Below are 16,090 nucleotides of genomic sequence, written 5' to 3' on the forward strand. Positions count from 1 at the left end.
GGCATCTTTCAGATGGTTTCCCAGTTTTTGTACTGTTGAATCTTTTGGGTTTTTTTGTAACTGTATTTGTGATGTGCAGAGCAGAATGTATCAAATCAGTATGGAGAACATCTTGCCATAACCTTGAACCTTTATCAAGAGACGTTGCAATCTTGGCGGTGCACTGCTCATTGGTTTTCATAAAATTATCTCTGGTGGCTTGTGGTCAGGCTCTCCCACAAATCTTTTGTCAACGAGATAGGTATGGAAAAGTATCATTCCGAACACTGTTGCAGTAGTTGGGACTGCATTATGGACAGAGATTTTGAAGCAGATGCTCCCAGACATTTCTGTGAGGCATCTATCTCCAGGGTAGTTGTCTCACTGGGATTATAAAACTGGAATGTTGATGCTTCTGATACCGACTGTTTCAGTGCTTAGAGGAGGTAATGATAATCTTTGCTCCTTTCTCAACAATTCCCTTGGTGATGAAGACTTTTGAGGAATATTGGGAACGTATGGAGTCAAGAAATTAAAAAGATGATCCTAATCTTAGGAAGTTCGCATGTCTTTAATTGCCTCTATTTTACTTGGATCAGGACAGATGTCAGCACTGGAATAAATAGAAGTAAACAAATTGATCTGTTGCACGTCATTGTCACATTTCTACTGTTGAACACCAGTGCTTCATTACATGCCACTTGCATCAATAAGTGCAGATTGTTCTTTTTTATTCCCACAACAGCTATCCCATTTGCAAATCGAACAGCCGAACAAGGAGTAGGAGTAGGCCATTCAGCCCCTCAAGCCTGTTCTGCCATTTAATAAGATAGTGGTTGATCTGATAGTAACCTCAAATCTGCAATTTGCCTACTTCTGATAACCTATCATTTCCTTGCTTACCCAAGGATATATTGTTGCTCGTTCTGGGTGAGTGTGCTTTACACTCAATTGGCTCTGTTTTATTCCTTAGCTCTAGAGTCGCCTGGTATCTTTATGGTACCACCACGAAGTTCAAGTTCAGATCAATGACTCAATACACCAGTTAGTAAGTTCGAACAAGACACGTTTATTATTACACAGTTATTTACTACTCATGCATATAATACTAAGACTAAACTATTCCTACCACTACTAGGCCAATACTTATCTGGAATAAGGGAACTGCCGGATCAGGGAACAATGGCCTCTTGCTCTGTACTGGATCCGCAGGCTTCCAGTTGGTGTGGACTAAAGGGGTCAGGAGTGCCTACTCTCGTAGCGTGCGTTGTATGACACTTACTTGTCAGTGTAGCAATTGGCCAGGCCTCTCCTTCTCACGTTCAAGTTCTTAGAGAGCTGCTGCAAAGGTGTTCTGCTGGGAGGGCCGGCTAAGAGATCGAATTTGTCTTGGGACCGTACTTTTATAGGTCCCAGGGGCTTCGCGCCCTTTTCGGCGGCCCCCTAACTCACTGGCAATCGATTGGGTCGCATCCCAATCGATTGATACTAATCCCCCAATACTGAGGCTGTCCCTCGATCATGGGGCGGTTCTTCCTAACTGGTTTGTGTCCTTTTGTTTCAGACTCCGTTGGCGCCGGGAAGTCTGACCTGCCATAGAATGTTTCGATTGCAGCTAATTGTTATCATAGAGTTTACAGTGCAGAAGGAGGCCATTTGGCCCATCGAGTCTGCACCGGCTCTTGGAAAGAGCACCCTACCCAAGGTCAACACGTCCACCCTATCCCCATAACCCAGTAACCCCACCCAACACTAAGGGCAATTTTGGACACTAAGGGCAATTTATCATGGCCAATCTACCTAACCTGCACATCTTTGGACTGTGGGAGGAAACCGGAGCACCCGGAGGAAACCCACGCACACACGGGGAGGATGTGCAGATTCCGCACAGACAGTGACCCAAGCCGGAATCGAACCTGGGACCCTGGAGCTGTGAAGCAATTTGTGTCCATTGTGCCCGGGAATCGCTCAATTAGCATGCAAACTTGTTAGTTTCAATGCTGTCTGGTTTCCTTGCAGGCAGAATACACAGAGAGATTCTGCAGCCTGCTTGTCTTTCTGACATTGTCCAATTTTCCCTGCATGCATTTCAATTCTCCATTTTATGTCGGGAAGTGGCCAGCTTCGGTGGCTACAATATCCACCTCTGCCTGAAAATATTCAAATATTCTGCTTCCTCAACCTTTTCAGGAAGAGAATTCCAAAGACTCATGACACTCTGAGAGAAAACATTTCGCCTCATCTAAGTTTTAAATGAATAACCCCTTATTTTTAAACAGTGAGCCCCCCACCCCCCTAGTTCTACATTCTTCCCACAAGAGGAATCATCCTCTCCGTGTCCACCCTGTCAATACCCCTCAGGATCTTGTATGTTTCAATAAAGTCACCTCTTAGCCTTCTAAACTCCAGCGGATACAAGTCTAACCTAGAACATAGAACAGTACAGCACAGAACAGGCCCTTCGGCCCTCGGTGTTGTGCCGAGCAATGATCACCCTACTTAAACCCACATAACCCGTATACCAACAATCCCCCCCCATTAACCTTACACTACGGGCAATTTAGCATGGCCAATCCACCTAACCCGCACATCTTTGGACTGTGGGAGGAAACTGGAGCACCCGGAGGAAACCCACGCACACACGGGGAGGACGTGCAGACTCCACACAGACAGTGACCCAGCCGGGAATCGAACCTGGGACCCTGGAGCTGTGAAGCATTGATGCTAACCACTATGCTACCGTGAGGCCCCAATCTTTCCTCTCCAATCTTCCCCAATAAGACAACCTGCCTATTCCAGGTTTTAGTCTGTTAAACCTTCTCTGAACTGCTTCCAACGCATTTACATCCTTCCTTAAATAAGGTGACCAGAACTATGCACAGTATTCCAGATGTGGTATCACTGGTGCCCTGTACCACTGAAGCACAATTTCCATACTTTTGTATTCAATCCCCCTCACAATACGCAATAACATTCTATTAGCTTTCCTAATTACTTGCTGTGTAGTATGCTATCTTTATCTGATTCATGCACTAAGACACACGGACCCCTCTGCATCTTAAGTGTTATGCAGTCTCTCACCATTTAGATAAGATGCTTTTTTATTCTTCCTGCAAAAATTTCATATTTTCCCACATTAGGATCAATTTGCCAGACCTTTTCCCACTCAGTTAACTTATCTATATCTTTTTGTAGCCTCCTTATGGTCTCTTCATATCTTACTTTCCCACCTACCTTTGTGTCAACAAAATTTGGTAACCATCCCTTCAATCCCTTCATCCAAGACATTTATATGAATTGTAAACAGCTGAGGTGTCCACTGATCCTTGTGGCACACTACTCGTTACATCTTGCCAACCTGAAAAATGCCCATCTATGCCTACTCGCTGCTTCCGATTAGCAAGCCAATCTTCTCTCCATGTCAATATGTTACCCTCTACATCCTGAGCTTTTATTTTCCGCAATAACCTTTGATGTGGCGCTTTATCAAATGCCTTCTGGAAATCTCTAAATACAGTACATCTACTGGTTCCCCTTTATCCACAACACAGGTTACTTCCTCAAAGAACTCCAATAAGTTGATTAAAATTATTTCCCTTTTACAAAACCATGTTCACTCTGACTGATTACTTTGAACTTATCTAAGTGCACTGCTATAACTTCTTTAATCACAGCTTTAACAATTTCCCCATGACAGATGTTAAGTTAACTGGGCTTTAGTTTCCTGCTTTCTGTCTCCCTTCCTTTTTCCCTTACATTTAATATATTTCAAACTAATGGGGCATTCCCTGAATCTAGGGAGTTTTGGAACAATAATAATCCAACAATAATAATCGTTATTATTGTCACAAGTAGGCTTACATTAACACTGCAATGAAGTTACTGTGAAAATCCCCTAGTCGCCACACGCACCGGTTCAGGTACACTGAGGGAGAATTCAGAATGTCCAATTCACCTAACAAGCACGTCTTTCAGGAGTTGTGGGAGGAAACCTGAACACCCGGAGGAAACCTACGCAGACACGGAGAGAACGTGCAGACTCCGCACAGACAGTGACCCAAGAGGGAATCAAACCTGGGACCCTGGCGCTGTGCAGCAAAAGTGCTAACCACTGTATTACCATGCAGCCCAATTTACTCAGTACACTACTCTGATTACTGTAATTTATCCCATTCGTTGGAATGTATCTATTCTATGTATTCTAAAATACCCACTTAAAGGTTTGCCACTGGGTGGGGCAGGGGGAGGCACGTGGCACCATAGTTAGCGCTAGGGCTACAGCGCTGAGGACCGTGTTCGAATCCCAGCCCTAGGTCACTGTCCGTGTGGAGTTTGCACATTCTCCCTGTGTTTGCGTGGGTTTCGCCCCCACAACCCAAAGATGTGCAGGTTAGGTGGATTGGCCATGCTAAATTGCCCCTTAATTGGAAAAAAAAGTAATTGGGTACTCTAGATTTATACTTAAAAATGTTTTCATCTCTATTGACCTACCCCTTAACCTAATTTGCAAATCACGTTAACCAGCTCAGGTTTCATGCCCTCGTAATTGCACTTATTTAAGTTTAAAAACCTAAGCCTCTGACTCGCTCCATCTGACTGAACTTAAAATCTATTATGTTATGTTTGTTACGACCTGCCTTCCTGATTAGATCATTAGTTACTTCCATCTCATTGCATAATATCAGATCTAGCATAGCCTGCTCTCTGGCTCCAGAACATACTGTTCTAAGATACATATACATCCTGGCACAGTGCATTAATGTAGTCCATGTGAGCTTAAAAGAGATCCTAATTAATATTCCCAAAGGAACAAAGTCATAGAAAACATCCGAACGGGATAGAAAATGCGGTAAGCTCTTTGGACTTCGCTTTGAAATGTGCTGACCAGTTACCATGCTTGGCATCAAGGTTTAAGAAAACCTTTGCATCTGCAAATCTCAGATGTAATTCCTAATGTGGGTATTTTGTCTTGGCAATATTTCAAAGCTGCATTTAAATATTGTGGATCAAGGCATACCCGCAATGATTCATCATTCTTTATGGAACGTGATTAAGCTGCACTAATCTGATTTTTTTCTCCATTTTGTCTAGCTTAACTTTCAATTTGTTTTGTATGTGGGTGCTGCACTTACTTGGAGATCAATTGACGAACTTGCATTCTCCTGCAAATGTAATGTTGCAGCTCATTTGAAACTGCCAATTTGTCAACATTCTGGATATTTTGATGTTGTGTCGTGTATTGAGGTGCTAGGAGCAGTTTCTGAGCTTGGTCTGCTTCTGATTTTTGACTGATTCCATTGATTTTTACCAGTGTGAGGTCATGACATGCAAATAGACCTACAATCGCTGGGCCTTTAGTTTCCACAAAGTAGAAAGTCTGTAGCACCCACAAGGATTGATTGTACTGAGACATTCAAGGACAGTGGATCCTGCCCATAATTAGTGAACCATTGTGCACTGAAAGTTTCACAGTAGTAACTTTTGCCAAGGCGTTCTACACCTGTGGTTACATGTCTTTTAGAATTCACACAGGTAATCTGTTGCCGCCAGTGGTGCATCCTGGCCAATAACAAATAGTTACCAACTCTCTCAGGACAAATATTTGGAAACTTGGAAAACACTTCGACTGGTGTGTTGTAATCCATGTTTTCCAAAGGATTGGCGACATTTCCTTGGTGCATCCGGAAGGCCAAACCTTCCACATGTCTTGTTAGGTGTGGTGTTCCAGTGAATGGGTCAACAATTGGGGTTCTACTTGACACCCATAAACTTTGTCAAACTTGCGAGGATTGTTTCAGATTTGCATCCATTTTTGAGTAGCTGTTCGATACTATACGTTTTGGGATTGTCCAGCAGCTCTTTCTGGAATGCTTCCATGCAGTGTATTTGAAATCACAGTACACACCCGAGTCGCTGCATCTGTTGATGAGATGGTCTGTGGAATTGTAGGCTGTTATCAAAATGACATGAACTCTAATCTATTGGTAAATTTCACTGTTTATCACAGATATTATTGGTTAATTTCACTGTTTAACAGGGATATCATTGATCAATGTTGCCTTTTGTCACAGATGTTACTACTAGAGGTCACTGTTTACCGTTTGTCATTTGTAGGTTTATCTCTAGATAGATTATACTCTCTCAGTTGCTTGAGTTCCCTGTTCAGCACTTTGAAAATAACTGTTTCCCCTATCATTAAGATGTCTTTACTCGATGAACACCAAGGTTCCTAGACTTTCTATGGAGCCATTGATCCGATTATTTATTTTCTAACCTGTGTTTACACCCCCTGCTGTCGCTGCCTGGTTTACTCTGTCTTCACAGAAGGAGGCCATTCAGCCTCTCTTTATCTGTGCTGTCTCCGTAGGTGCAATTTATCTAGTGCCACTGTGCTGCCTTCAACCCGTAGCTTTGCACATTCTTCCTTTTCAGATAATAGTTCCAATTCCCTTTCGAAAGCCTCCATCGAACCTGCCGCCACCATGCTCACGGGGCAGCGCATTCCAGGTCCTAACCGCTCGCCACGTGGAAATAGTTTCTCCTCCTGTCTCCATTGTTTCTTTCGCCAATTACCTTCAATCTGTGCCCTCTTGTGTCCTCTTCTGTAATTGGGAGCTGCTGTGGCGGAATTATTCAGAAACACCCACCCTGCCTCTCCCTTACTCTAAAATAGAGCAGCCCCAAACTCCTAACTCTCCCCCTTTCCCTACCAATGATAGATTATACTTGTATCAGCCCATCATTGTGCTTGGAGACCTAACCTTTTCCGCATGGTATTCCAGTTGCAGTGACTGCTACGTAGGGCAGACTGACATGTGAAAGTCAAATGCTCCTCCCGCGCTAATTGCTGTCACAAGTTCCTATTGTGTTGCAGTAAGGTCATTACTTCAAGATGCAGTGGGCACAATACAGTGTCGTGGCAAGTGCGAATCGGATTAACTAATAACCAGCTCCGTGCATTTTTTTGCACATCTGTCGTGCGCCGCATTTTTTCTCTCCGCTGCTGCAAATTGTGCTGCGTGCAATAAAACACATTTCAGAAAAAATAGACTTGTGTGCAGCAACATGTTGTAGAGTCCCGTGGTGATGGGAGACATGAGTTTGACTGGGGGGGGGGGGGGGGCGGAATTTGCATAGTTGGGAAAATTAGGCAGGCAGTTTGTGTGGCATTCAAAACATCTGGATCACCGGGTTAGGGCTGAAATGACTGAATGTCTTGACTGTACAGTAAACATAAATAATTGAGTTCCAACTGCAGTAAATAGATGAGGGAATCGGGATTGTAATGGATAGCGAAATTTTCTGCTGTGATTGCTTGTTTTTCTTAATAACGCGTGTTGAAGGAAATCTATTCTGGGAGCTTTAATGCTGGGGCCACTGCACCATTTTAAGTAGACGTTACAGTTTGTGCATGTTTGGTTGTAAAATGCAACGGATCACCACCTACTGGGCAGTTACAAGGTGGGGAACAGTTGGGCACATCTGTTTCATTCGAGAAGCAAGAATGAATTCTGAGACTCATGAATCATAACTGCAACAACTTGAATGCTGTGCCGTCACCAATATTCTGTTTATATAATGGATAGGAATTATTCTTTTAATATTTTAAAGTTGCAAGCGACTGGACAAAATGCTAGTTAGACGGTTCACTAGTCCCAAGACTTCAACAAGCGTGGCATGCTGCATTTCTGGATCTTGCGCGTTGTTCGCTGTGAGCAGGAGTTAGAAGTAACAAAGCCCTTTGCAATTTCGTCAACCCGGACGCATTCTGACCAAGTATTCTGTTTATTAGTGTTCTTTTAGAAAGGGCGATAAAGAAAATAAGAGGTGTTGCTATAGGTACCTGCTTGTCCCATAGTTATGGCTGTCTTTTTGTGAGGTATGTGGAATATTTCTTGTTTCTGGCCTACTCAAGCCCCCTCCCCCAACTCTTATTCTGGTATGTTGGTGATTGGATCAATGCTGCTTCCTGCTCCCACCCACAACTGGAAAAAAAATGATCAGTTTTGCTTCCAATATCAATCCTTCTTTACCCTTCACATGGTTCCTTACCGACATTGTCCGCCCCTTCCTTAACTTGGCTGCCTCTATTTCTGGAGATAGGCTGTCTACTAATATTTATTCCAAGTCTGCTTTCCCCCACATACACTTCCTCACACAGCTCCCTGGAAGGATTCCATCCCATTCTCACAGTTTCTCTGACTCCCTCACATCTGTTCTGATGATGCTACCCTCCCCAATGGCGTTTCCAACAGATCTTCCCTTTTTCCCAACCAAGGATTCTGCCCCCAGTGGCTGACTGAACTCTCAAACATGTCTGATCCATTTCCGATGCTTCTGTTCTCACACCTACCCCACCCTCCCAGGACGGTAATAGGGGTCACCCTTGCCTTCGCCTTCCACCCACCAGCCTCCACATTTAAAGGATCATCCTCCACCACTCCCTCTGGCATGACACTACCACCAAACACATCTTCCCCTCCCCTGTCAACATTCTGAGGGAACTGTTTCCTCCACAGCACCTCTATCAACGGGCGGGAACAGAGGGAAGGAGACCTTGGAAAATAGGAGACAGGTTTAGATAAAGGATCTGGATCGGCGCAGGCTTGGAGGGCAAAAGGGCCTGTTCCTGTGCTGTAATTTTCTTTGTCCTTTGTTCCCACAGCTCCTTAGACATAGAACAGTACAGCACAGAACAGGCCCTTCGGCCCTCAACGTTGTGCCGAGCAATGATCACCCTACTCAAACCCATGTATCCATCCTATACCCGTAACCCAACAACCACCCCCCTTAACCTTACTTTTTAGGACACTACGGGCAATTTAGCATGGCCAATCCACCTAACCCGCACATCTTTGTTTTCTCCTGGTTTTCGCCGGGAGCACCCGGAGAAAACCCACGCACACACGGGGAGGACGTGCAGACTCCACACAGACAGTGACCCAGTCGGGAATCGAACCTGGGACCCTGGAGCTGTGAAGCATTTATGCTAACCACCATGCTACCGCCCTTCCCATGCAATAGCCAGGATGTGTAACGCCTGGCTCTTTACCTCCTCACTGTCCAAGGTCCTGGACACTGCATCCAGGTGAAGCAACCATTCCCTTGTAGATTAATCTACTATATTCACTGCTCACAATGCGGTCTCCTCCACACTGGGGAGACTCATCACAGCTGGGTGACCACTTAGCGGAATGCCGATGCTCACTCAGCGACCTTCCTGTTGCTTGTTATTCGAATTTGTCACCTTACTTGAACACTTGCCTTTCTACCCTCAGCCAGCTGGAGTGTTCCACTTGAGGTACAGCATCTTATAGCCTCCTGGGCTCAATATCGAATTCAGCTACATCAGACCTGAACTATGCCCTCATGCAAATGAACCGATAGCAGTGCTATTTTATAGGAAGGCTGAAATGTAATCATCATTTGGCATGGATAAAATGATCTCACACATCCATGCTGTTCTTAAACCTACCCTGTGATATTGCTTTTGTCAGATAATTGAAAAGACAAGTTTTATTAATACAAGTTTAATAAAGAATAGACGAACCAATACTGTGTACTCATCTTTCCATCTCCTTCATTGCATGATGAGCAGGGAAAGGTTTGGATACATCTTTTTTATTCTTCATTCTTTTATGGGATGTGGCCTAATTGTCCTTGAACTGAGTGGTTTGCGAGGGCATTTCTCAGGGTAGTTTAAGAGTCAACCACATTGTTGTGGGTCTGCAGTCACATGTAGTCCTAACCAGGTTAGGATATCAGATTTCCCTCCCAAAAGGGGCATTTGTGAACCAGATGAGTTTTTACGACCCTCGATGATAGTTGTCATGGTCACCATTATGAGACGAGGGACACGATCGAGCAGTGCACAACATGGCTGTTAGAAGCCGGGAGACCCCTGCATCCCTGGATCTACCCAGCTCGTGACACCTGGCGAGATCTAATGTGGGCAGGATCACCTCTGCATATTACATTGGGGGCTCCAGAGATCAGGACAGCACTTAAAAATGTAGTAATGGGGCAGCACGGTGGCGCAGTGGGTTAGCCCTGTTGCCTCACGGCGCCGAGGTCCCAGGTTCGATCCCGGCTCTGGGTCACTGTCTGTGTGGATTTTGCACATTCTCCCCGTGTTTGCGTGGGTTTCGCCCCCACAACCCAAAAGATATGCAGAGTAGGTGGATTGGCCACGCTAAATTGCCCCTTAATTGGAAAAAATTAATTGGGTACTCTAAATTTTTTTTAAAAATAAAAAATGTAGTAATGACGCTGAGGCCCCCTATCTAACATTCGATAGTGTGTTTCTCGGCGCTGCGAGCTCCGGGAAACACGTGGCTAAACGCGCTCGCTATGGGACTTTGTTTCCATATAGTTAAATCGCACCCTAGATTTATAATTCCTGATTTATTGATTATATTTAAATTCCACCAGAGCGCTAGCCTGGTCCCCTGGAGTACTCGTCCACAGAGATTATCACCACACCAGCATTTACCCGCAAAAGGTCACAAAAAGGCTTCAGCAATGTGAGGGGGCTACCGACTGAACATAATATTTAACCCACCAGCCACAATGACACTTCCAAGGTCCCAGTGGAAATTTGGCATTTGATTTGAAATAGACTGAAATTATGTTTTGCTGATGTTGAATTTCAAACACATTATCATTTTGCCTGAAAATGACAATGTTCTTGTTTCCTTCAAATATCCATCCTTAGGGCAGCATGGTGGCGCAGTGGGTTAGCCCTTTGGCCCCACGACGCTGAGGTCTCAGGTTCAATCCTGGCTCTAGGTCACTGTCCAGGTGGAGTTTGCACATTCTCCCCGTGTTTGCGTGAGTTTCGCCCCAACAACCCAAAGATGTGCAGGCTAGGTGGATTGGCCATGCTAAAATTGCCCCTTAATTGGAAAAAAATAATTGGGTACACTAAATTTTTTTTTGTTTTAATCTATCCTTAAGGGTGGGAAGTTAGTTATTTGGAAACGTGCAAGGTAAATTGGATGTTGATAGCCACGATCTTATTAAATGGGAGAGCAGGACTTTGAGGGGCCAAATGGCCAAATTCAGCTCCCGTTTCTTATATTCTCCTGTTCTGTAGAAACTCGTGTGTCTCTCCGCAGGTACTGCTAGACCTGCTGAGTTTATCCAGCATTTTCTGTTTTTATCTTATATTCTCCTGTCTGCTGGGGTGATTGAGATAGGGGAGGAGATGACACACACAAACACTCATCTCCCTGATGGCCAGGAACCCGTGTGCCGATGCACACACAACTCAGCTGATAGCAAAAGGCTCCGCTTCTTAATGAGCGCATCCACCACGATTGTGGGCTTTCCCGATCAGACCTGGCGCAATCCCGGATTCCCCCAAATCCTGTGTCAGGGATAACGGTTTACGGTCTGGGAAAATCGTCCAGCAAGCAGCCTTTCCATCTCCATGCCCGCTAAGGGGGAAAATCGGTTGGAAGTTTTGTTGTTGTAACTGTGACGGGATAATTGACTGCACTCGTGCAATCTCCTGTGTCAAATTCCAGGGTTAGGTCTGGGGAGGGGGAAACCTGACCAAGTTCCCAGTCAGGGAGGAGGGGTCAGAGGAAGGTTTGGAGGCAGGGCTATGCTGGTGATTCAGAGCTAGCTGGGAGGGAGCCGTGCACTGACTCCGAGTATTTACAGTAGGTGTCAGTATAGTTTTTTTTTGCCCGGTCGCAGCCGGGGCTCCCAGTTGTTGGCTGGGTCTGCAGGAGGAGGACTGTTTATTTATGTTTAAAAGAGAGAGGAAGGTGGAGAGAGAGGCAGCAACTTGCAGCATCTGACAACCGCTCTAAGGGAACAGGAGCTACCACACTAGCAGCAAAAAACTCAGCCAAGTGCATGCAACAGAGGGAATTTGCTTATTTCTAATCGGATCTGCGACAGAAATCAGTTCCCAGTCATTCCCAACTCGCCGTCCACTAGGCGAGGATGTTGCAGTTAAAGCTAAGAACGCGATTGCTGACTTGGTGCCACACTTGAAAATGAAGTGTGTGTTGGGGAAGGGTGGATGGCGGGAGAGGTTTTCAATCTTCGGGGGAGAATTTGAATCCCCTCGTTATATTTAACCTTCTCATTGCTGACTGCTCCAGCCTGCTCCTGTTCTCCCCCCTCACCCACCCAGCCCAGCACCTCAAGCCTGCGAGGCTGCCGAGCCAGATGTACCCATGGTTGATGCCAAGGGCAGGAATATGAAGTGCCTGACTTTCTTCCTCATGCTTCCAGCGGCGGTGAAGAAATCGAAGAAGACGTCCAAAGCCAGCCGGCTGCCCGTCTGCTGCGAGATCCTCACCTTGAAGAAGAGGATGGCCGCGGAGATCTACAGCAGCAAGAAAGCGCCTGGCCCCAGCACCAGTGCCCACAGCTATCAGCAGAACCTCAACAACAACAACACCATCCAATCCGGCAACTGGCAGGGACTGTACCCCACCATCAGAGAGAGGTAAGGGGGGGAGCATCCCATTCCCCATGAAGCTGTCCTTGTAGCAACCCCCCCCCCCCCCTCCCAACTGCTAACTCATACAACTTGTGTCATTTTTACAGTCACACTGAGATTTGTAAGGTGGTTTTAAATCGGGGACAATGTGGAAACTTTTAACAGCCAGGTCTTGTGAATGGGGCTGTGTTGAAATCTGTGAGCTCCCTCACTGCTGTCTTGTTTATTGTTCCACCGATTGCTGAACCCCCCCCCCCCCCAGAGCAATTGGCACTGAGACGCAGGCAGCTGAAGTGTTTTGTGGTCGCTTTCACATTGAGAGGTGTTATGTCTGAAATGGGTGTTTGTTTGGGCTTTTTTTGTGTGACTTACCTTTGAGCCTCTTCGGCTGGGGGAGGGAGATGTTAAGGTGGTGGGGTTAGTGGGGTGGGGGAGGGGAGGTTAGTGGGCAGGTGGGGGTGGCAGACAGGGAAGGTGGTGTGGGGGGGGGGGGGGTGAGGGACATGAGAAGGGTGGGTGTTGGGGTGGGAAAGGGGGAGTGGTGAGGTAGGGTCGGAGACAGGGAGGGTAGAATGGGGATTGTGGGGAGGGGAGTGAGAATGGAACAATTAACAGCATTTGTCATGGATGCACTGACAGGGAGCTGTTATTTAACAGCAAATTGTTAAAAGTGAATGTATAGCTGTTGTTGCATTTGTTAATGTGTGATATATCCTTAACGGCATTAAGATAGAGCAACTGAAGCCAGAGATGGTAGAAAATGTGCAGGGATGAATCACCAGAAACTGGTTTAATTCGGTGTCAAAAATAAATGTGCCTTGCTTTTAAATTAAAATCACTCCAGTAAAATTGAAAAACTACGAGATGGGGATGCATAAGGGGTTTTGATAAAATAGATGTCAAACACGCTTGGCAAGTGGATCAATAACCAGAGATTATAGAATTTAAATCATTGGTAAAGATTGAAAGAATCAGAGAGTCAATACAGCACAGGGGAGGCCATTCGGCCCACCGTGTTTATGCACTGGCCCTCTGAATGGACAATACACCTCATAGCATTCTCCAGCCTGCTCCTCCACATTCATCCTTTCCACATAACAATCTAATTCCCCTTTTGAATGCTTCAATTGAACCTTCCTCGGGCATACTCTCAGGCAGTGCATCCCCCATAGGGAAGGGTGTTGAGCAGTTTGTTCACATTCAGAGTGCTGTCAAGACCTGGAGCACTCTATCTGAAAAGGTGGCCGGAGCTGATTCCATTAATAATTTAAAAAGGGTTTGGACAGCTTCTTCAGGATGAGGATTACGGGCAGGGACTAAACACAACTGTATTTCCAAAGGGCCAGTGCAAACACAATAGGTCGCATGCCCGCCCCCCTCCACTGTGCTGTAAGCTCCTATGATTTGAGGTAACATAAACAAAGCCTCATTATTAAAGTCAGGAGCGGGAGTTCCTGTTAAACAACCTCCTGGAGAGGGGATTGTGAACACTCATGGTTGTGAGTAAAGGGGGGGCTGCAGGGCCGGGGAATGGCTTCATCAGGCAATTTAGATTAAATAAGATTAAATGTTGACATGGAGAATTTTATCAATGAGGGAAGATTGGATAGGCTGGATTTATGAGGCCGAGGGGAGATTTAACTGAGGTGGAAAAAATTATGAGGGGTCTGGACCGAGTGGATAGGAAGGAGCTGTTTCCCTTAGCAGAGATGTGAATAATCCTGAGGCAAAGATTTACAGAAATTGAGAGAAGGATTGGAGGGGAGTTCAGGAGAAATCTTTCACCCAAAGAGTGGTGAAGGTCTGGAACGCACTGATTTAAAGAGGCAGAAACTCTCTTCACATTTCAAGCCACTTGGATATGCATTTGTCGCCCTGTGGGTCCCAACACTTCAAGAGCAATAGAGTGAGATGAAGCTGGATTGCTCATTTTATGGTCAGTACAGCCAAGATGGGCTGAATAGTCTCCTTCTATACTGGAAATTTTCTATATTAATATCACTTTTTCTGATCGAATGCACATGTGATGTTTCCTCTCCCCTAGAAATGCTGTGATGTTTAATAATGATTTGATGGCAGACGTTCACTTTATGGTGGGACCACAAGGAGGGACCCAGCGACTTCCTGGACACAAGGTAAGCAACGGTTGTAATGGGAGCTAAATGATTATTATTGTTTATAAACTTAGAGTACCCGATTCATTTTTTCCAATTAAGGGGCAATTTAGCATGGCCTGTCCACCTAACCTGCACATCTTTGGGTTGTTAGGGCGAAACCCATGCAAACACGGGGAGAACGTGCAAACTCCACACAGACAGTGACCCAGAGCCGGGATTGAACCTGGGACCTTGGCGCTGTGAGGCTGCAGGGCTAACCCTCTGCGCCACCATGCTGCCGCTAAATGATTATTCAACAAGCGTCAGAGTGCATCAATAACTTGCAATCTCAAAAAAGCAATTTCTTGCCTTGCCCAACTATCAATCAGTTCTCCATTATACTATAGATGTGCTTTATAAAAATCATTGCTTTCATTTTATAGCCAATCAGAAAGGCTAATAGAATGTTGGCCCTTCTGTGTAGATAACTAAAATACAAAGGGGCGTGAAGTCATACTTCATCAATACAAAACCTGGTTAGATCATAGCTGAACTATAGAATCCCTACACTGCAGAAGGAGTCCATTTGGCCCATCGGATTTGCACCGACCCTTCAAAAGAACACATGACCGAGGCCCACTCCCCTGCCCCTATCATCATAACCACACCTAACCAGCATATCTTTGGACACCACAGCGCAATTTTAGCATGACCAGTCCACCTAACATGAACATCTTTGGACTGGAGTGTTGTGAGCAGTTCTGGAGACCACATCTGAAGAACGATATATTGGCTTTTGGGTGAGTGAAGCGTAGATTTACCAGAATGATACCTGGACACCAAGGGTTAAATTATGAGGTGACATTGCCGCAGTAATTTAATTTTTTACACTATCTATGGTTGTGTTGTCAGGAATTTAGGAAGTTAAGGGGTGACTCAATCAAAGTTTTCAAAACGTTAAAGGGAACAGTTAGGGTGGATTGAGAGAAACTAGTTCAGTGAATTGGGTAATTAGGATGAGGGGGCAGAGTCTAAGCATTAGATCCAAACCTTTGGGAGTAAGGTGAAGAAACACTGGGTGGGATTCTCCCAGCCCTGTTCCAGGCCAGAGAATTCCCATGACCGGGCCACACCGCCCCAACACCGGAACGCGATTCTCTGTAGAGCAGAGAATCGGCGCCATTGACGCTGGCGTGGTTGGCGCAGCGCCAAACGCAGGCCGCTCTATGCGGCCCCCCTGCAATTCTCTGGCCCGGATGGGCTGAACAGCCGTGAAAAAAAAACGAGTCCCGCCGGCGCCGTTCTAATCTGCTCTGAGCCGGCGGGACCTCGGCATTGAAGGGTCTGGTGGCGGCCTGTGGTCGTGGGGGGGTACGACCGCGGGGGGGGGGGAGTACGACGCTGGGGGTGGGGGCCTCTAATGAGGCCTGGCCCGTGTTCGGGGCCCACCAATCGGCGGGCCGGCCTCTCTGGCTGGGGGCCTCCTTTCCTACGCGCCGGCCCCTGTAGCCCTGCGCCATGTTGCGTTGGGGCTGGCGCGTTGAAGGAGGCCACC

General features: G+C 46.0%; 1 protein-coding gene across 2 annotated transcripts in view; it reads left to right on the forward strand.

Annotated features, from left to right (window-relative positions):
- LOC119971358 (BTB/POZ domain-containing protein 3) overlaps positions 1–16,090 on the forward strand; it is a 77,460-nt gene that overhangs the window by 43,992 nt on the left and 17,378 nt on the right. The window contains exons 2-3 of one of the 2 annotated variants that reach the window (XM_038806798.1): positions 12,229–12,445; positions 14,484–14,574. In XM_038806798.1, the coding sequence (XP_038662726.1) occupies positions 12,309–12,445; positions 14,484–14,574 (228 nt within the window). In that variant the 5' untranslated portion in view covers positions 12,229–12,308. Of the gene's footprint in view, positions 1–11,595; positions 12,446–14,483; positions 14,575–16,090 lie in introns of those variants that run through there. The other variant, XM_038806792.1, reaches the window with a different exon arrangement.

The sequence above is a fragment of the Scyliorhinus canicula genome, chromosome 1, assembly GCF_902713615.1.
Source record: "Scyliorhinus canicula chromosome 1, sScyCan1.1, whole genome shotgun sequence".
NCBI classification, from domain to species: Eukaryota; Metazoa; Chordata; class Chondrichthyes; order Carcharhiniformes; family Scyliorhinidae; genus Scyliorhinus; species Scyliorhinus canicula.